The sequence below is a fragment of the Adiantum capillus-veneris genome, chromosome 25, assembly GCF_014529385.1.
Source record: "Adiantum capillus-veneris isolate H3 chromosome 25, ASM1452938v2, whole genome shotgun sequence".
Classification (NCBI taxonomy): Eukaryota; Viridiplantae; Streptophyta; class Polypodiopsida; order Polypodiales; family Pteridaceae; genus Adiantum; species Adiantum capillus-veneris.
This window is the reverse complement of record NC_140955.1, coordinates 104641296-104661982: the sequence shown is the minus strand read 5'-3', so window position 1 is coordinate 104661982 and position 20687 is coordinate 104641296. Positions and strand designations below refer to the sequence as shown.

Genomic DNA, 20687 nt, shown 5'->3' with positions numbered 1-20687 from the left:
CAACCATCTGTCATGTTGTTTGGCAGTACTTGTACCTTAACAAGTCATTCTAAGTATCCGACAATTTCTGGCCACGAAATTGCTCTTGATACGTCGTGCTGAAAATGGTCTAGAAAACAGATGTGACCAGCACCTAGGGACTTTGTCGTGACACAGAATTGAAATAATGGCACCAGTGTTAGTCCAGAGACTCATATTCTCCATATGTGGAATATGTCTCAACTAAGGATGTCTGAAAAAGAACATCCTACACTCCTGGAGTTCCTAGACTATGTTGTATCCCATGTGACAACATGTGCCAAATTTAACCCTACAAGTAGGTTCGTAACAGCATAAGACAGAAAAAGAGATTGGACACTTGGCCCAAAATACTTTGTGCCGTCATGCCCTTGGCATGGCTCTGTAACATTCAAGCGTACTTATACGTCTTGAAAAACCAAGCAAAGCATACTGAAAAAGGAATAACACCAAATCAATAGATGCGTACCTGGAGATTTGAACATAATGTTCACTTACCCGTATTCAAACGGAGAGGAGCACGTCTCCTACCTGAAAAAACAAACAACATTGCATTAGGAACCATGGGTGTTGCCCTCGCAATCCAACCCCTTTGGTTAAAATCTACATAGTCAAACCCTTTGGTAAGACCCTTTGTAGAAACTGCGCAACTAGCAGGTAACGGTAACCAATCATAATTGATCGTGTACATAATGTTCGGAATCAACTTGAAAAGTTGAGTTTGTTCGCTACCGCGTAGTAGATTGCAGAATTCTTTCCTTGAAAGTCTAACTGGGAGAGTTCAAACTGTGATCCTCAATGCAGATCAAGCTGTGATCCTTAATGCCTATGGGGTGATGTAACAACCACCCGTCGGGTCTTACCCTAAAAAGTATATCCAAAGACACGCCGTAGTGAGAGCAAGAAATCCACATAAGTCATATGTCTAGCTCGTCTTAACAGCCATGCTGTCTCAACTGTGTGCTGTCTCTAGACTCCATGGTATAGATCAGCTAATGTAAGTGCAAGAGTATCAAAAACTCAACATGAGTGTTGCGTTGAAAACAAGTAGTGCAAAAATGACACCCTAAACATCCGTAATGACACGACTCTTGCGTGTCCATTACTGTCGATGTGTATTCTCCTGGGTAGATCTGTTCGAGCTGGAGAACACTCGCCCAAGGAATACCAACAGTTGGGTTTTACCCAAGATCTGACAATGACTCTTAGCCAGTGTGTGTGGCTCATAGCCCTTGTTGCAATTAGTGTGCAATCGAGGAACCGATGAAGACTAATTTAAATGGCGTCTTGTCGAATTTCTAGGTAAGAATTAGAGTACCTTGTCTCAGGCTGACGCACCAGCAAAAACATGTATCAAAAACTTGTTATAAAATGTTTACTATTCCCTTAAAGAGAGAAAGAGAGAGAGAGTAGAAGATCATGCTGGGCTAAGGAACTTTCCGCAAGGTTGTAAAGTGTGTATCCAAGTTGTGTGCCCTGACGCATTGTATGCCTGACTTGCAGCTTATCGTATAAGCAGTCCACAGTTTGCTGGTATGACTCTTTCGTCGAGAGAGGCAATAGAAAAACCTAAAACTCAGTCCGACCCACCTATCTTGTAGGGGTCGTGATTGTATGAGGATGACTTGGTATTGGCACTTTGCCTGGGAATCAAGTGCAAATTTTAGGTTCCTTTTAGTGGTGTTGTGAATTGACCGCAACTAGTAAGTATGTTAAACAATCCATTACTCAGCCTGTCCTTGACAGAGGGGATGGGTAAGGGTAAAAACATATTTTATACCCCCTGGTTAGCATGCCGTGCATACAATAGTGGAAGCCCTTTGGTTACCGTGAAGGCCTTAAACATAAAAGCCAATACATAAATGCCGTGCACGAGTGAAACTGGGAGGGGTTCGGTGAGATGATAACACGACTATAGAACCTCGGCCCCTTTCATGTCAACAAGCAACATGTTGGGCCAATCTCCTTGAGAGTCTAGAACTGGGTGTTGCCATAGCAAGCAATGACATCCGAATCAAAAATGTAAAACAATTGCAGACCTCATGAATTGCGTGACGACGTGGAGTAACATGGTGTCAATCACCTGCAGCAGGCATGAGCACTCATGTCAAGAGATGGTGTGTCGTTATGCCTTGCTTCTATGCCTTCATAACTGACCCGCACAACTGTTGTTGCATCTAGCATGTTGTGGTAACATAAATGCCTCAAAACTTGATTTCTACTGCTATTGACGCCAAGTCACTCGTAGCACAAGTGGAAGCCTTGCTTCTCGTAAAATTGGTCAAGCATGAGCTTTGTACAACAACCCATACTATCCATTGTAAATGTGCAACTCATAATGTGTTTGACTGATCATGTAAATTGGTCGTACCAAAAAATCATGATACCAAACAAGAAATGGGCATAACACGACCCAATGAAAAAAAAACATATAGTACCTGAAAAAAGGATAAGCATAACAGGTTCAAAAAACATAGAACTACTGTGCCTTGCACGAAAACTGGAGGCTTTTGCGAATCACGAACTCATGCATCCTACTTAAGTATGTCGGACATGTGGACACTGCTTTTTTTGATGTGTGCCTAAGCAATAAAAGCATAATTTTTAACGCTTGGCCCGTTGGAAGTCTGATTGTGAGAGTCGTTTCCTGACCACGTTGGTCACGACCAAATCTGTATCGACCATCGAGTTTTCTTGTACCTTCTGGATCTCTTTGGGCATAACTGTTGGGCAGACAACCCCTTGGGTTGCTGGCGAGTGAGAAGCTGATTCTGGTAACATATTGTAAATTAATCGTGCGAGGTTGTCCACTTGCGTAACCAATATTTGTACCCTTATAGCTAGCTTGCGAAATCGGGCATCAAAAGCTTGCCAGTCCTGTCGAGTGACAAACTCCCTGGGATCCGACAAGTGACTATCATCCTCGAGAATATCAAAGATGCTATGAGGAGGAGGTGTAGATACTCGCGGAGAGAAAGATAGACGACCTGTGTATGCATCGTCCATCCTGGTTGCCATGTGGGTACCCTCTGTGAGAGTATCCAGCCACATGGCATCCACCGGTGAAGCAGACTCCAGGTATTCGAAGTCAAACATGTGATTATCATCAAGTTCCGCACTCATGGTGAATCCGTGTTGTGCGAAAAAAAGAGAAAGGAGTACCTTGGAGTGTGAGAAAGTTCGTAGCCGTATCGAACACAGAGGCCGGTGATGAGCCTACTAACTATTGCTCGACGGCTCAATTTCCGATGACCTGGAAGGCGTCTAAAAAATTGAGCTTCCCAATAAACTCCCTGGTAGTGGATGGAGGCCGGCAAGTTGCAAGCCACCGTATGTGGAGTTTGCAATTGGTGGAATGCCAATTTTTGGTCCACAAGTGCTGGTCTTCAGGGCCCGTGGAGTGTCAAAAATAGAAAGTGAACATGCGTTCAAATGCACTGGAGATAATTGTAAAATCTGCACGTGCGGTAAATCTGCAGAAAATAGAGTCCGTGCCGACCACAGTACCCTTGGCGGTATGCTGAGCCGTGCCCGGCTTCACCATAGGGAGAGGGGTTTACCCGCTGTAGCCTGTGGGGACCGCCCCTTGAAGAAAAAAACGTTGGCCTTTAACCCCAAATAATGGGGCGCCATGGTGTGTGAAAAAAAACCACCTGCAGCGCCATGGCTTGCTTCGCAGGCAACGCGGGATGCAAGAAATGCTCAGCCCTTCGCGGCTGTTGGTTTAAACCACCCGCCACAGAGACGGAATTTGTCCAGCAGGCCCGCGCGCTTCTATCACGCCAGAGAGCGGGGGTTTTGGCGGAGGTGCAAACCTCGACCCTCCTCCTTGCAAGCGGAGTTGCCCACCCAAATTGCCTCGTCGAGAGCTGTCAAGGAGAGAGCTCCACAACCTTGCCCTCATGCACATGCAAAAAGTTCTCCACGCCTTCCCTAAAATTAGATGGCTCTGATACCAATGTAAAGCCTAGGGAACTGGACATAGGATCCTCCTCCCTACCGCCCCTTATACAGGCTAGCTCTTAGCACTTGCCCTAAGCGGATCCCCAGTCCGCACTGGTCCACCCGGCCCTTGGCCTAGGTCCCTGACCCCCTAGGTTGGGCCTTGCCCCGTAGGACCCGTGTCCTAACATCAGTTGTGTTTCTCCTCATGACGATGGTAATTTAACGGCATGAGGATTATGTACTAATGGTGGTTTTAATCTTTTAATAACCCTTCTTAGCATTGCTATAAATAAATAAAATGATTACTATCAAAATAGAGTCACCCTTCAAATTTGAGGGTTAACTGTGGATTTGTGTAGAATGAAAAGGGGGGTTTCTTTATGGCATTCAAAAAAAAAAGTAGAGCCACTCTTCAAATCTCCTTTAAGAGGAAGAGGAAAAATAGAGTTGCCCTTCATCAAACATTGGTGATGCTTCTAGAGTCTCTCTCTCTCTCTCTCTCTCTCTCTCTCTCTCCCGTGGCGAGAGCAATGCTTGAATTTATTTTCCCCAAATATAGATGAGATATTTTAGAGGTAAATTGACTATATTTGAAGGCTTTCAAAAATAATTTCTCTAAATTATGTATGCTTTCTCACCTTCATATTGAAAAGTTGGAGGTAAATCTAATGAAGATTACACTAAGCCTTTTTTTTAAAGCACACAGCGAGAGGTCTCTCTCTCTCTCTCTCTCTCTCTCTCTCTCTCTCTCACACACACACACACACACACACACAGAGTGTTTGGGAAAAGTGTGCCTCAACTTAGCCTTGAGCTTGTTAAGAAATCAAAATAGCCGATTGAAAGGAGGGGAAGAAGGAGAAAATCTGCTTGATATTATTACAAATAGAGAAATTATAAAAAAAGACCGATTATTTTTTAAAAAATCGTGTTTGACTCTATCCTAAAGGGAATATTGTACGTTTGTGAAATTGATTTTTCTCGCATACTAACACATACACACACACTATAGGGCTTGCACATTGATGACGTATGTGTGTGTGCGTGTGTGTATATATATCTTGTTGGCGTCTTTGATGTTGGGTGGAGCCTCTCTCTCTCTCTCTCTCTCTCTCTCTCTCTCTATTTCACACACACACACACAAAATGGCAACGGTGAGAGGCTTCTCTCTCTCTCTCTCTCTCTCTCTCACACACACACACACACACACACACACACAATCACAATTGCCATAGCTTTTATAGATTTATTTTAAAATTATTTCGATCAAGATTTTTTTGTGGCACTCTCTTTGAAACACCCCCCCCCGCCCCCCCCCCCCCGCCCCCTCTCTCTCTCTCTCTCTCTCACACACACACACACACACACAATCACAATTTCCATAGCTTTGATAGATTTATTTTAAAATTATTTCGATCAAGAATTTTGTATTGGCACGCTCTTCAAAAAGTAGAGTTAAACTTTTTCTTATTACTTAAAAAGTTAAAAGTTGAAAGGTTGAAATGGCTCACATATTCCAACATTCCAGGCTTCAAAGAAATGGGAGATTTTATAAGGTTTTCTCTTAAGTGAAGCAGTGAATGACATGGGGAGGGTCTCTCCTTCCTTGAGAAATTTAAGTTGCTTCATATATAGTATAGATTACTTTAAAATTATTTTGATCATTTTTTTTTTTGCCATTCTCTTTGAAAACCCCAGTACTCTCTCTCTCTCTCTCTCTCTCTCTCACTCACACACACACACACACACACACAAACCCCTTTCGATTTTTGGGCTACTTGAGACCACTCTTTGATTAAAATTAGAATTTAGTGTATAATTAGGATTTAGTGTACTAATTGTAAAATCTTAGCTGAATTCTAAGATTGTTTGAAATAAATCGATAAAATTTTAATAATGCACATATGAACAATTTCTTAAATTCTAAACTTTTATGGCCTTTTCCTTCAATTGGATTGCAAAAGGAAAGTCTCAAAAAGTACAGTCAAACATTTTTTTGGGTTTCTAAAAGAAACCCTTGGGACTTCATGAGTGCATGATGGAGTTTGAAGTTTCACCTTACATAATTTTAGTAAATTTTACGCATACACACATATGTTTTTTTGTGCATTTTATTGTTTTAGAATGCTAAAGTGAAGCTTCACCTTGCATAATTCTAATAAATTCTCCACACACATATATAAATTAGTTCTTTTTATTTCACCTTTCATTTCACAACTTCGCATGCCTTTACATTTCTTGCATTTTATAGTTTGATTCTAATTAGTGTTAACATTCAAGAAAGTCTCTTTTAAGCGGCTGCTGATCGAGTTTTCTCCTTACAAAGAAAAAATCCGGAAATACTAGCAGAAATTTTGAGTCTCGCAAAATGTTTGGACGACTTTCTCACATATTTCATCCGTTTTTCTTTTGTTTACCATGGTTTACAGCTAGCTAGTTTCGATTTTCAATCGGCTCAAAACTAAGCTAATGCAATCCTTTCCCAAACTCTGATACCAGTTTAAACAATTTTATAACTTTTTTATTGTTTTTGAAAGCCGTTGTGACCCTTTCACTTGTTATTACTTGAAAAGTTAAAAGTTAGAAGGTTGAAAAGGCTCACAGATTCCAACATTCCAAGCTTCAAACAAATAAGAGATTTTTTTATTTTTATTTTTGCAAAACTCACAATTGTGAGTGGATAGTATTAAGAACATCACCAATATACAACAATCTCGAGCTCAGACTGAGTCTCGAGGGTCCCAGGATTGCACGTTATCTGCTTGGCTTAAAAGCCACTACCAATCCTAGGCTTTCCCTATTACAAGATGTTATGTATTGTTCTAAACTAATCCTCTGAGGCTTGTTTGCCTCCGATCATGTGAATCATCACTCTGCTCTCTTGTATGATTTCACAAAAGCTTGCCGCAGTCATATCCCCTTCCAACATGCGGCGGTTCCTTGCCTGCCAAATATTGTGCAAGAAGTAGTACCCGATTATTTGAGTGCAGACCAGAAGAGCAGGACTTCCCAACCTATTACTACCAAAAAAAAGATCATTCCTTTGAATCCACCTGCCAAACAAATAAGAGATTTTATAAGGTTTTCTCTAAAGGACTTCCCAACCTATTACTACCAAAAAAAAGATCATTCCTTTGAATGCACTTGCCAAACAAATAAGAGATTTTATAAGGTTTTCTCTAAAGGACTTCCCAACCTATTACTACCAAAAAAAAATCATTCCTTTGAATCCACTTGCCAAACAAATAAGAGATTTTATAAGGTTTTCTCTAAAGCGAAGTAGTGAATGACACATGGAGGGTCTCTCCTTCCTTGAAAAATTTAAGTTGCTTTATATATAGTATAGATTTTGGTTTTAAGGTATTAAATAAATATTTTTATTTCATCTTAATTCTAGTAAGTTTTATACTGCATACATACACACACACACATATATTAATTAGTTATATATATATAAATGAGCAAACCATGATAAAGAGAAGAAAAACCGGTGCAATGATGTCAAAACTTAGCTAAAAAATACTACAAATTTCAAAAAATTTACTAGTATATTTGGTTTGCTTCTTTGCAAGGAGGACACTCGATCGCTTAATAAAAGAGACATTCTTGAACAATGCTTCACCTTATATAATTCTACTTAAACTCAACCTAAAGATTTTATAACTTTCTTATTGTTGTAGAAAGCCATCGTGATCCTTTCACTTGTTAATTTTGCCATTGGAAGGCAAAACCATACCCCTCAAGCTTTTCCATAGAGAAGGGTACTAGTCCGTAATCCCTATCTTTTGAAAGGAATTCAAGCACTTCACATCCTCACATTGCTGGCATTCTTTCTTTGCAATGCCATTCTTTCTTTCTCTAAGAATGATCTTTGAGGTCCTTTTCATTGTTCCTCTTTGATTTTATGTAAATAATGGTACCTGTTCAATTGTTCATTCTAGTTTTTTTTTTAGGGAAATCGCCTTAGAATGGCTATACAACCTTCCAGCTCAGTTTGTCGATCAAGGAAACCATTGGCTACAAAGATAAGAGTTTGATTTTTACTTTTTTACTAAGCGATTCAATAGATTGTGAGTAGCGTCTTGATATTCGAGAGGTCTCAAAAAGTCAACTATGGGAGGGACAGGTTCCTGTCTCAATTTCAAGGAAAAACGACAAGGTTGTGCCTGTTTCTAAGCTTTTAACGACCACAATCAGATATGTAGAGTGAGAAGAGCCGGTGAGACTGATCACCGAGCAAAAGGCTGGACAATAGAGCCACATGACCAAGTCCTTTATTATGCCACTAACAACAACAACCCCCCCCCCCGGCCACACACACAAAAAAAAAACTAAGTTTTTGATGTCTCTTGAGAGCCAATTCATGTGAGGGGCTGGTTGGCAACACGTTCGCAACCAGTTGCCAATTTTCTACGTTCTCATGGTGGATTGTCAGCCTAGTTGTTGGTTTGCTTGTACCCTACTCTTACTCATCCAACCAACTTGCCCGCTCAATTTTGTTGTTTGCACTGCAACACAACTTTTATTAAAACAAGATGAGATTTCACGATGGCTTTTCAGAAAGAAAATCAAGATACGAGGGAAATAAAAATACTATATATATATATATATATAGAGAGAGAGAGAGAGAGATATAGATATAGAGAGAGAGAGAGAGAGTCACAATAGCTTGTTCTTGTGAAAAAAGCTCTTTATTATTTAAAAGCTTTAAAAATAGAAAGATACACAAAATAAAAGCAATGTAGTCCCATCCTATGAGAAAAGAACAAGTATAAATTGTGTGTTCATGTTGAAAATAATATAAGATGAGCAAGGACAAAAAAATAAACAAAGCAAAGTCTTAAAAAGCCATGTAAAGCTATGAAATGAAAGGGATCCATTTGACAAACTCCATCAACATTTAAGATGAGATGAGTCTCCATGTTGGCACTGAAAACATTGAAAAGATGCCTAACTAGACCCAACACTAAGGTTTCTTTTAAAAAGCCAAAAACAATCCCTGCATGTACTCTTTTCCACTTTTCCCTTTACAATCTCAAGGGCATTATCTTGCGGGATATCCTTTTCCAGAATGTGTGCGACATACTCTCTTCCATTTGCATTTGTAATCTTGTTCAGCTATCTGCTTCGAGAGTTGGACTTCGTTTTGAAATCCCAACGTGGTCAATAAACCATACCCAACAAGGCTACAAGCCCAAGACTTTCTTGCTAATGACGTTACCTAGTTTAACTAGTTTTTAGAGTCCTTTTCATTGTAAAGACCAACGTGGGCTATGCATGTTGATGTAGGACTTTTTTTTGAATCGGTACTTTGTTTCGTCATTTCTCCATAGGCCTTTTCATTTGAAAGTCCAATATGATTATTTAAACTATGTGGCCTTATCTAGTGACGTGGAAACAAGATATAAGAGTAGAGTCCAAAGAAACAGTTTTTTTAAAGGGCATGAGAAAGAAATAGGAGGTTACGTGTAACACTATCATTAGTGATTTATGAATAGAGAGACATATATATTGTGGTGTGTGGCCGGATGGCCAAGGTGTGAACCCATGTCGTATGTGACAAGATAGTGTGCAGTTGGTTATACTCCTTCTAGTTATCAATATAATGGGTTGCCTCACTCGTGGAGAGCAAGCCGAATTTGGTCCCATCTTCCCTGTACGCCACATTGGTGGAGGCAATTGGCACATTTCAGTTTCTTTCCTTAGCTCTTGCTATTTCTTGTCACGTTGGTCTGTGCTTCACGACACTAGCAATGGCAGTCTTGTATGATCTGGCTGTATTTTTGAAATTTCCAATCAAAGCACAACCATACTGACGGCTACGTTTTCATTCATGTTGCACACACCATCCCCAGATGCCTTCCTTGACCTCCACTCTTTTCGTGCCAGGAAGATCTGACCACCGTCGCTCATTCATCGTCATCGGAGCTTTGTCACAATACGTGCACAAAGCCTTGCCATGTCCCGATTGACTGTCATCTTATCCAGGAGCCCTCTGAGCAGACAACCTCAATAGCGACTTCAGGACGAGCAAGTCATACGTACCTTGTAGGTTGCCTTGCTTGCTGCAAACTAAAACTATTTGCGGAATCCTTTTCTTTTTGGCAACTCACTATCTCAAGTAAGCACCTCAAAGGTCGCTCTCTTTTCTCTTTGTAGTCCCCCCGTCGCACCCATGTCTACCCTAGCCAACTATTTTGAGGTCGCTCAAGCAATTTTCTCCATCTTGGCATGGCCGGAGTTTGTCGGCCAATCACCTATTGCACAGCTATAGCCAAGAGCAGCGTCTCCACGACCTTACAACTTTGACCATCGACATAAACAATAGGATAAGCACACAAGTGACAAAGGCCGAAGAGAAGGCTACTGGTAATTGCAAATCTTCAAAACACCTTCATGTCGTCAACACACTTGCTAAGCAACAATTCAACCTCACTAGAGTCAAACCGATCATGAAGGCCACTATCTCGGCTAGGATAGGAAAGGAAGGTACATGTTCCACTCATGCTAAGAAAGAAAGTGGTGCCCAAGCTCAGGTTGCATGCTACCAGAAGTTTGAAAACACCATCAATTGTTCAGAACCAAAGAACATTGGCGAAATAAAAGCAAAAAGGAAGGTAGTAATCTATTCAAGAGTTACTGCAACCCAGTTTGCAGAGGTACTTGATACTCGCTTCCATAGTTGTGATCCAAGGTCTCAACCCCCACAATTTATCCTTTTCGGTGTTTAGTGATATTTTTTTCAACTTTAGCTCATTTCACAATCTAGTGTTTGTTGAATAATCGTTATCATCACAACGAGCCCCTTATGCAGATGGATGTATGTCGCAAAAATTATCGCACGCAACCCACAATTTGTCTTTCCTCATCTTGTCCATTACATTGGGATAATGACCTAACGTTTGCATAAGCGAGATATATGAGTTCGATGCCTTGATGATGTGCGGCACGATGTCGAGTCTAGCCCCTCAGATCAATCCCTAGCCCCTAAGCCGTTGTACAATCACTCCCCCTAGATGAGGCATCAATGTTGATCCCTGTTGTCGAGTCCATTTTCAACCCCAAATTGTAAAAAAGATGTCCATATTTTTTCTCCTAAGGGGGGAGGTGTGGTGTGTGACCGGATGGCCTAGGTGTGAACCCATGTCCTATGTGCCAAGATAGTGTGCAGTTGGTTGTAAAAAAGATGTCCATATTTTTTCTCCCTAAGGGGGGAGGTGTGGTGTGTGGCCGGATGGCCTACGTGTGAACCCGTGTCCTATGTGCCAAGATAGTGTGCAGTTGGTTGTACTCCTTCTAGTTATCAATATAATGGGATGCCTCACTCGTGGAGAGCAAGCCGAGTTTGGTCCCGTCTTCCGTGTACACCACATATAAAAAATTTGGGTCAACTAGTGGTTTTTATGATAGCTCAGTTTTGATTGATGTGAATGGGCAACCTTTAAGTTACGAGAGAGGAGGCAATTGTAGATGGTATAGCGCTAGCGGTCAATGGACCATGCATATTAAGGTGAGGGGACAATATTGGGGGGTTCAAATCTAATGTAATGTGGCCAATATAGTTGCGACCCATAACTATAGTTTAGCTAAAGGCTAATAATATGACGCCTCCACTCGGAAAACACACTCGACGTGCCAACAAAATGGTTACATTATCACACTTTTGTAGTCCAGGTGTCGTGTTCACAACTGCAACATAAGTGGCACCCAACTATCATATGAATCTATTTTAGCATTTTTTCACTCATGCCAGCTCTGTGTGTGTCAGAATGCTGCAAGTTATTTTCTAGCCAACATTTCAAAAGTTGTGAGTAGGGAGGTGCAACCAATCTATCAAAATGGGCTCACCATAAAAAAAAGCTTAGCTATTTACTTTTAGTGTCATAACACTAGCCCCTCCACCTTCATATGTTGAAGCACTGGTTTTAAGTTTAGCGGAGAGACACAATAGCGTAATGGTTGAGTTGGCATTTTTTCAACTTGTAGGTTGAAGGATCAAACCAATCTAATAATATTCGGGTCAGATTTATATTTTGGGAGTGTCTCTATGTATGAGGAAACAAAACACATTTTTTTCTTTGTGTCAATCACTGTGGCACGGACTACGATGCAAGGTACGCGCCTAAAAATACGAATTGACTAGCTCGCAATTATGGTGCGATTAACTTGGTTGCACTACATGAGTTCTGTGGTGGAAGCTGAAGCTAGCTATAAGGACTGCCTTTCTAGAGAAACATGGCCATGGGACCTTGCTCAAAAGCCCTTGTTAGACACGTTAGATAGACGAGTGGGTGGTGTGCTGACTTGAGCTCGCCCTGAGCACTAATGGTCTGTTCACATGTGCACAAAAGGAACATCATTGCCCCTTTTCCAACGTGCACCTCATTCATGTTGTTGGCCATTTGTAAAATTATTAAAGCTTCGCTTTGAATCAACGAATAGAGATGGAGCAGCTGGTTATGCTGCTCTTGATACGTCCCCCAGGTGCCCTCGCTTTTACAGCTGCAAAATGCATAGACCTCATTTTGCTCCGAGGGTTGATGGCCGCCGGTCAGGCTCCTGGGTCCGAAACTTGTAGAACATTTTCGAAGCCAGTCACGTCTCACCACATCACTAAGATTCCCCTGCATAACTCCATGTTCCGAGGAGTCTGAACGCACCCTAAGAGTGCATTCAGACTGCGGCACCCTAGAGAGTCCTTCCTACCTTTCTGAGCTTAATCCCATTCACATAGGAAGCCCACCAAAGAAAAAAGAAATTTGTCATTGCAGTAGCGACGACGTGTTGGAGATTAGTGATTGGCTGCTTTTGAGTGGGGTCAAGTGCTGAGACCACCCTTCTCCCCGCAATTGGAGCTGAAATGGGCTTGGACAACCTTCTCATACAAGGGGGAGAGGCCCGCTTGCTTTGGTGCGGGGTCCGAAAATTGCAAGTTCTTTTCTGCGCTAATACTTTGGTGCCAACACACATGCACACCCTTGAGCTAAGCCTTAGGCAGTCTGAACTCTGCCTAAGTGTGTAAAAAAAGGCAATGGGCATGAGCTGAGTTGGAACTTGGAATTCCAGCTCACATTTGCCACCTCCCGAGTCCTTGGGTGTGTCCAAGGGGAAAGAGAGAACTTAGAAGTTAACTCTGGAGTCTTGACCAACATACCAGACACCTTGGCCTATCAATTTCCATGACCTTGACGGTTTTGAACACATGGTGTACAACGCCCCTTCTTCAATGAACACGAGGTCATGCGTGACACAGGCCTAAACGAGCTTTCTAGCTTTCTAGGAGGAGACATTTCTAGCCGACGAGGACACGAGATTTGAAGTCGAAGTGGTAAAAAGGATCCCGCTTTCCTCTCTCGCGACAGGCTGGGAGCAATCGCAATCCTGCGTTTCGTGTCTGCTTTTGGCTTCGCCGACCGCATAACCGTATACGCATACACTCGCCTAGAGAGAGAGAGAGAGAGAGAGAGAGAGAGAGAGCATAATCACGACGTCTGGTGCATGGGGACTCGCGGAGCTCCAATTTTAGGTGCCTGTTTAGGTGCCTGTGTGCGCAATTGCTAGCGGGACTCGGGAGGTGTCGCTGTCTGAACGGATGAAAACATTGAAAAGCTTACGCCTTCGCATTGCACACGGATAAAGAAAAGGCTGCATCTCGGACCCACGGTAAGAGAGAGAGAGAGAGAGAGAGAGAGAGAGAGAGAGCTTGCTCGTTTCCTGCGCAGGCTACCTCTTGGTGATCTTGAGTCAACTCAAAACAGCAACTCTGTTGTCTCCATCGGCTAATTATGAAGGACCCTCCTCACACTTCTGCCTACGCTTATCTCTTAGAGTCTCAAGAATCAGAAGAGAAGATCACATCTCCAAACTACAGAGCTGCAATCCTACCGTAAGTATTCTTGCCCCCTGAAAGAAAGAGGGAGAAAACACAGAGCCCAAAACCAGCCAATGTCTTAATGGTTATCTTTGTAGCTTTCTGAGTTCATCACTGGCCGAGCAGGTTTGTGTTCCCAGCACTAGGAGGTCTTTTGTATGGTTACGACACAGGAGCCACTGCTTCAGCGGAGCTATCCATAGAGGTGTGCTTGTTGTAAAACTCGAAAGTTCCATCATTACCCATCTTTGGTAGGCTTTATTGTTATTCTTGTTGGAGTATCTCCTTGTCAAAAGGTAGGAAGCGAATATTGGCTATTGTTTTTTCCGCATTTTCTTTGTTGATTCTCTGGTGCATGCACACAGAGTTTTTCCACATAAATGAATGCATACATCAATTCAGTCACATGATTTCACATGACATCATATGCATATAACACATACATCCATGCAAATACAAATCATTTAATTACATCACATTGTGGATAAGCCCATATAGGTAGATACAGTCGCATGCATGTGAATGTAAAATACTCATATGTATTATGTGCGTGTTGCATAGGTGCATACAAATGTTGATGCCTATGTTGACGTATGTGTATATCAATGGCCGACTAGGCAACATGCCTTATAACTTCATGGTCCTTGATGTTAAACTATGTCTGCGTGGCTTGAGAACCATCCTTGGGGTACTCTCCAAGGCCATCATGCACACGAAACACAAGGTTACTTTACTTCACTTGAGAGAGAGACATCACATGTCGGGTCCCAATCCTCAAGGGCCCCCTTGCTTTGTTGCCAGAACAAGTACTTGCTTTATTACTTGCACAAATGCTGATACAATGCTGCCAAATGCTGAGATGCTAATGGGTACTCGAGGCTATTGATGCTGGGTACGAAGCTAAGGACTGGGTACTGCGTTGGTATTGCTGGTGCTTATGATCGACGACGACAAGGCTATGGCTGAAGGCTATCACCGAGGATGGCGATGGCTGAAATGCTAGGGACTGACTGAGGCTGAATGCTGAGACACTGGTGACTGGTGGCGTGGACGTGCAAATGCTCAGGGCTGAAAATGCTGGATGTCCCGGGCGGAAAACACCGAGGAAAACGCTGGCGATCTGGCTGATCGCGGCGACCCTTGTATGGCTCGGGCAACTTTGCATCAATTTTTTTTTTTTGTGTTGTGTTTATTATCTTAAAAAGGTATTTTATTTCTGGATTGTCTACCTCTGGTTCTGGAGATTCGACTTGCTCAGGAACTGACTCTCCTCTACAGAGGAAACCGAATGTATAGTTGGCTGCGTCCTCGAAGAAGAAAATGCCTGTAAGACATCCAAACGTGTTGCCATCGATGTAAGACCACTGGAAAGGGCCTCCTGGAGGATGGACATCTCCTCTCTGAGGATGGCTATCGGATCGTCGGGTGGAGCACTACCTGTCTCTGACATTCTGACAGCTTAGAGGGAATATCTCGGAGAGGCTGGAAAGGTGTGGTTGCCGTAAAAAGACGAAGCTGTTGCTGATGTTGCGTCCAACTCCTCTAAGAAATCTGCTCCAAGATCCGAATCCTCGATATATTCCACCTCGTCGATAGGAAATGTGTCGTCTAGTGTCAAAGGCGTATAATCCGGAAGTTGCAACTCGCTTTGAACCCGAACTAGAGGTCGCTGGGAGATGATGTCGTTTACTGTATCCACTCGACACTTCGTCAGAGAATAGGCCAAGTGAGGGTACCGGCCCAGAATGTGCTTGAAGTGTGACAAATGAAGAGGCTTACACGTAACAATGATGTGCCACACCATCCAAGCCTGTGAGCGAGAGGCATGACGATGGGTAACATATACCAGATAATTCTGCGGCAAAACTGTTGGCTGTAGTGCAGGAACAGGAGCAGGTTCGGGCGTCGGAATGAATTCGGGAACAGGTATCTCTTCTGGAACTGGAGCGGGTTCTGGAGACGGGGAATCCGGAATGACGATTCCGGTTCGTAAGCGGGTTCCGGTTCGGGGGTATCTGGTATAATGATCACTTCGGAAGCAGGAGGAGGATTTTTCGGCAAGATTTCTTCGGGGACCTCGTCTATGTACGAGAGAAAGGGGTCTAGAACGTCGAAAGCATCTTCGGCCATGATGTCGAAGAATCCCGCGCGCGCACCAGGCGAAGGCCAGACTGTGCAGCGCGGAAAATTGGCAGAAGAGAGGGCGGCAGCAATCGCTCACGCTGGTGCTGAATTCCCATTTCGTTGGCTACCGTTGGTGGCCTTTTCTTTTATTTACTTTTTAACGTTTGGTACCCAAAGGGTGCCCACGTGAACTTTTTGGGCGGCCAGCCAAACCCCTTGAAATTTTAATGGGTGGCCAAGTTTATTATTCTCCAGCGCTGGCTCTGTAAAAGTGATACGTTGCGTAGAAGAAAATGCCGAACGCTGCCAACGCGGGCTACTGTGCGTGTGTTGCCGGGTAAAGGGACGGCCGGAATGCACGCGCTCGCGTCAGATGCGCAAGGGGGGGTGCGACTCTTCATGGGAAAAGTCACAATTCGTCCACGTGAAGAGTCACTTACTGCTGGAGAGGTTTACTCCAGGAGTGTAGCCGGTATATTCGCAACACCCATCTCTGTCTTCTGTCTTCTGCTTGACACTATATATATGTAGAAGAGAAGATTACGTCATACTGAAGTAGATATTGTCCATCTTTCTTTTGCTTCCGTGCAACTCCGGGAAGGGGGGGAGAGGGTAGGGGCGAGGGTGAGAGGCTCACAACCTTCGGGTCCTAGGAAAAATTTGCTTTGACACCACTGTAAGGATTCTGGGTACTAATCTTTAATTAAATACTTAAACTCATGATTAAGATTTAAGAAACTGCTTAGAAACAAGACTTAGAAGAGAAGACTCTGTGTTTGATTGAATGAATAAAACTGAGTACAAAGGGTTCCTTTTATAGGAACTGAAGAGTCACTAGTGAAGAGGCATGTCTCTTTGTGAAGAGACATGACTTTAGGCGAAAAGACACATCCTTTCGGCGAAGAGCTACAACCATTGGGTGAAGAGTCGCATCCGTAGGGTAAAGGGGTGTGACCAGTCGTCGAAGGAGTGTGGCTTTTGGCGAAGAGGTATGTCTTTTGGGCGAAGGGGTGTGACCATTCGAGAACAGGAGTCCTCTTGGGTTAGTCACACTTCGCATCTGCATCTGTAATGAATCAAGAAGAGTGTAACAAGTCACAATCGTGACACGCACCCAGACTATGACCACAAGCGTCACAATATACTTCGAATGGCTTCTGCAAATCTGGCAAAGTCAAAACTTGTCTTGTAGTCAATTTCTCTTTCAATGTCTGAAAGGCAGTCACCTCTGTGGTCCCCACGAGAAAGGGATTTCTTTCTGTGCCAAAATATGCAAAGGGGAAGCAACCTCTGCAAACTTTCTAATTAACCGCCGGTAGTAAGAACATAAGCCCAAGAAGCTTCTAACTTCATGGACATTCTTCAAATCGGGCCAATCACGTATAGTCTCAATCTTGGCCGGGTCCATCTGCACTCCTGCCTGCTGAGACGACGTGTTCCAAACAGTGTATCTCTGATAAGAAAAATTCACTTTCCTTTGCATTGATCACCAACTTGTGATCTCTCAATGCTTGAAAGACCTGTAGCAAATGTTCTCTATGTTCTGCCTCATCCTTGGAGAAGACAATAATGTCATCAAAGAAAGTGCCAACAAAAGATCTGTACTCTCTGAAAATCCTGTCCATCATTCGGTTAAAAGTCGCTGGAGCATTGGTAAGGCCAAAAGGCATCACCAAAAACTCGAATAAAGAACAGAGAACAGTCAACTTCTTCTGCATCTAGGGATGCGGGAAGAGATTGTGAAGAAGATTCGCATGAAGAGTATAGCCCACCTCGGCCTACCCAGGTAGAGATTGAAGAGATGGAACGTCGACAATTGGTTGACAATGCAACAAAGATGATGATCAACATTGTGAAGGATCCAAAATTTGTAAAATTTTTGACTCAGCAATCCTTCGAAGAAGTGCACACCCAATGGCAGAAGGCCACATAGCCACCCATCAAACCGGCACTCAAGAAACCTCCTGCTCCGAGGATAGACCTAGATGAATCCAGGATAAGCCCAGATTCACCCTTAAAGGAAAGTGCAAGGTATAGACCCATCGTAGTCACCCACAAGACAATATAACCATCAGCTCCATCATGCATAGTATTGACTAAATACCATGACGTCCCCACTAACGTCGTCAGTGCCCAATCGTGGATGTAGAACTAGGTACTAACATATGCTCCCAAACACAACACAGACCACACGCATACATACACGTGAGTATACATCAACACAAAGTTCAACGTACTGAGTTTTTGTCATGACTCCGGAGATCAAGGGCAGACTCAGCCATAATGAAGCCTAGCACTAAAAGAAGCATTAATTCGAAAAAATTAGCACAAAAATGAGGTAGTTGATAGGGCATACGCACCACAAAAGATAGAAAGAATTAGCACAATATCAACTCGTCGTAACTCCTGCTCCGAGGATGTTTACAGAGCAAGAATTAGAAGAGGTGGTTGATACACGGATCAATTAGATTTTGGATGCAAACAACAAAGCCAAAAAGCACGACAAAAAGTAGAAGAAAGGAACCGACTTCCCAGGTTATTTGGGTCGTCAATCTACCTTTGCATCGGGAAGAAAGCAGAAGAAGCGTGTGCGATTTGAAGGAGTATCCAATTCTTCTTCTTCTTCTTCTTCTGACCGTTCTTCTAGCTCTTCTGACTCAAGCGAAGAAGACAAGAAAGGAAAAAGCGAAGCAAAAAGCAAAGCTTCGGAAAGGGCAAGAAAAAGGCAAAGAAGCCTAAGTTTTGCCCAATTTTTGACAGTTCTACAGAGGACTCGTCCTCAGATAGTTCGGACTCCAACGATCACAAATTTTACGCAAAGAAAAAGCATTCCTATAAAGCCAACCAGTATGACTTCGTCGAAGATAAAAGCAAAAAAGTTAGAGAATTTAAAGGTCTACAGTCAATTAAGTTTGACACTTTTTCTGGATTCCGAGATGCTTCGAGGGCTTTGGCCTACATACAGTAGTTTGACATAGCTTTCTCTGGAGGGCATTACTCAGAGCACTCCAAGATTCGGAGGGCTACCTCTTTCTTTAAGGGAAGTGCTCGAACATGGTGGTCCACCCTTCTACTGAACAAGGAAGCTCCGATTAAAATGGTTGAAATTCAAAGGCTTTTTATTTCTTCTTGGCTGACTCGGGAGTACAAACGAGATACACAAACTGCTTAGAATCATCTTCGGATGACCAAGGGAGATTCTTTGGACGCTTATTGCGAGAGATTTTGAAGCTCTTTTCTACCAGCTTCTTCATTTAAGGTCTCGTTTAAAGAACAAATTGAGCAGTTTTGTTACAGACTTCGTACAAAGATCCGAGACTACTGCTTGGAACAAAAGTCAAATTCTATTGAAGAATTGATGGGTCATGCGAAAGTGGGTTTTGCGATACATTTAGGCAATTTGGCTTACCCCACTAATGAGATCTTGACTCAGAGAACCCAACAGACTTCTAATAATGAAAGTAGAAAGAGAAAGAGTTCCCATGACAAAGAAAAGAAAGATACACGTCCCCGACTGACTCTGTAAGGTGCAGCGGAATGAATGTTTGAACTTTGCTCAAGATGAGTGCTCCGAACTGTGCTCAAGGTTCCTTTTTACTTAGGGAAGGGAGAGCCTTTTGTTCCTTTAGTGAGAGAGTGCAATGGACACAAACAAAGTGAATGGACACTGTGAATGAAAGAGCATGAGACTGAGAGATAGAGAGATAAGAGAATACGACACCAGAGATGTTGTCAAACCATCCTCCGAAGGCCCCACTCTCTATGGCGAGAGCGATCTACTTATGATTGCACAAATCTCTACAATGCTTGGACTTGCCGACGATGAAGACGACGACGAGACGGGCTGAAATCTGAAATTGCTAAGGGCTGAAATCTGCAAATCTTTATTTGCTGAATTCTGACTCTATGTCGGTGAAAATGTCGATCGCGACGATGCGACGACGACGCGATGAAAACGCAGATGCTGAAATCTGCATTTTCCGGGCTGAAACTGCAAACTTTGCGGGATCTGACCGTGCGGCGAGGAACTGCTGCGGGAAGGTGAGATCTACGAGGTTCGGGACTTGATTTGCGGTGTCTAAGGGCTGAAAACTGAAAACGCTGATGCTTCTTGGTGTTCCGTCGCGGTGAATTTGCAAAACGCCGGGGCTGATCTGCAAACCAAAAACGCTAGGGCTGAATTCTGATGTCTTGTCGCCGTGAATTGTAAGTGCAAAAACGCTGGCTGATCTGTGGCAAAAACGCTAGGCCTTCTACAATGCTGAAAACGCTAGAGTTGTCGCGGGGTCGGTCTTGTTGAAAAGTTGCCTGATGAGCAAGGTGCTTCTGCTGCCTCTTCTGCCAGAAAGTGCTAGCACTAGGTTTCTATTTACAAACTTAGCAAAATTGCCCTACCTACTTTCCAACAAAAGTCACTTAATAAATAAGTGAAAAATGTCAAAAATAGGGAGAATAGGTTTAATGCTCTGGAAAAATGCTCCTAATGGGTTCTGATGGAAATCTGATGATCATGTTGTGTGCAACTAGAGGATATGCATCTAATCTAAGTGTTTGGATATGCACGGTCTGCGAACAGACTCACAAAAGTGCCATATCACTTCCTATTCTAGACTGACTTGACTGAACTGAACCCTGATCATGCTGTAGCTTGTCCACGGACACATAGGGTTGGATGTGTCACGTGACACTCTTAGAGAAAGGGCTACCTATCTCAAAGAGGAGAAGTGT

General features: G+C 43.0%; 1 protein-coding gene across 1 annotated transcript in view; it reads left to right on the top strand.

Annotated features, from left to right (window-relative positions):
• The first annotated feature begins 13269 nt into the window (after positions 1 to 13269).
• LOC147425418 (D-xylose-proton symporter-like 2) overlaps positions 13270 to 20687 on the top strand; it is a 68471-nt gene continuing 61053 nt past the window's right edge. The window contains exons 1-2 of the mRNA XM_086500858.1: positions 13270 to 13850; positions 13962 to 14040. Of these exons, the coding sequence (XP_086356984.1) occupies positions 13750 to 13850; positions 13962 to 14040 (180 nt within the window). The 5' untranslated portion in view covers positions 13270 to 13749. The remainder of the gene's footprint in view (positions 13851 to 13961; positions 14041 to 20687) is intronic.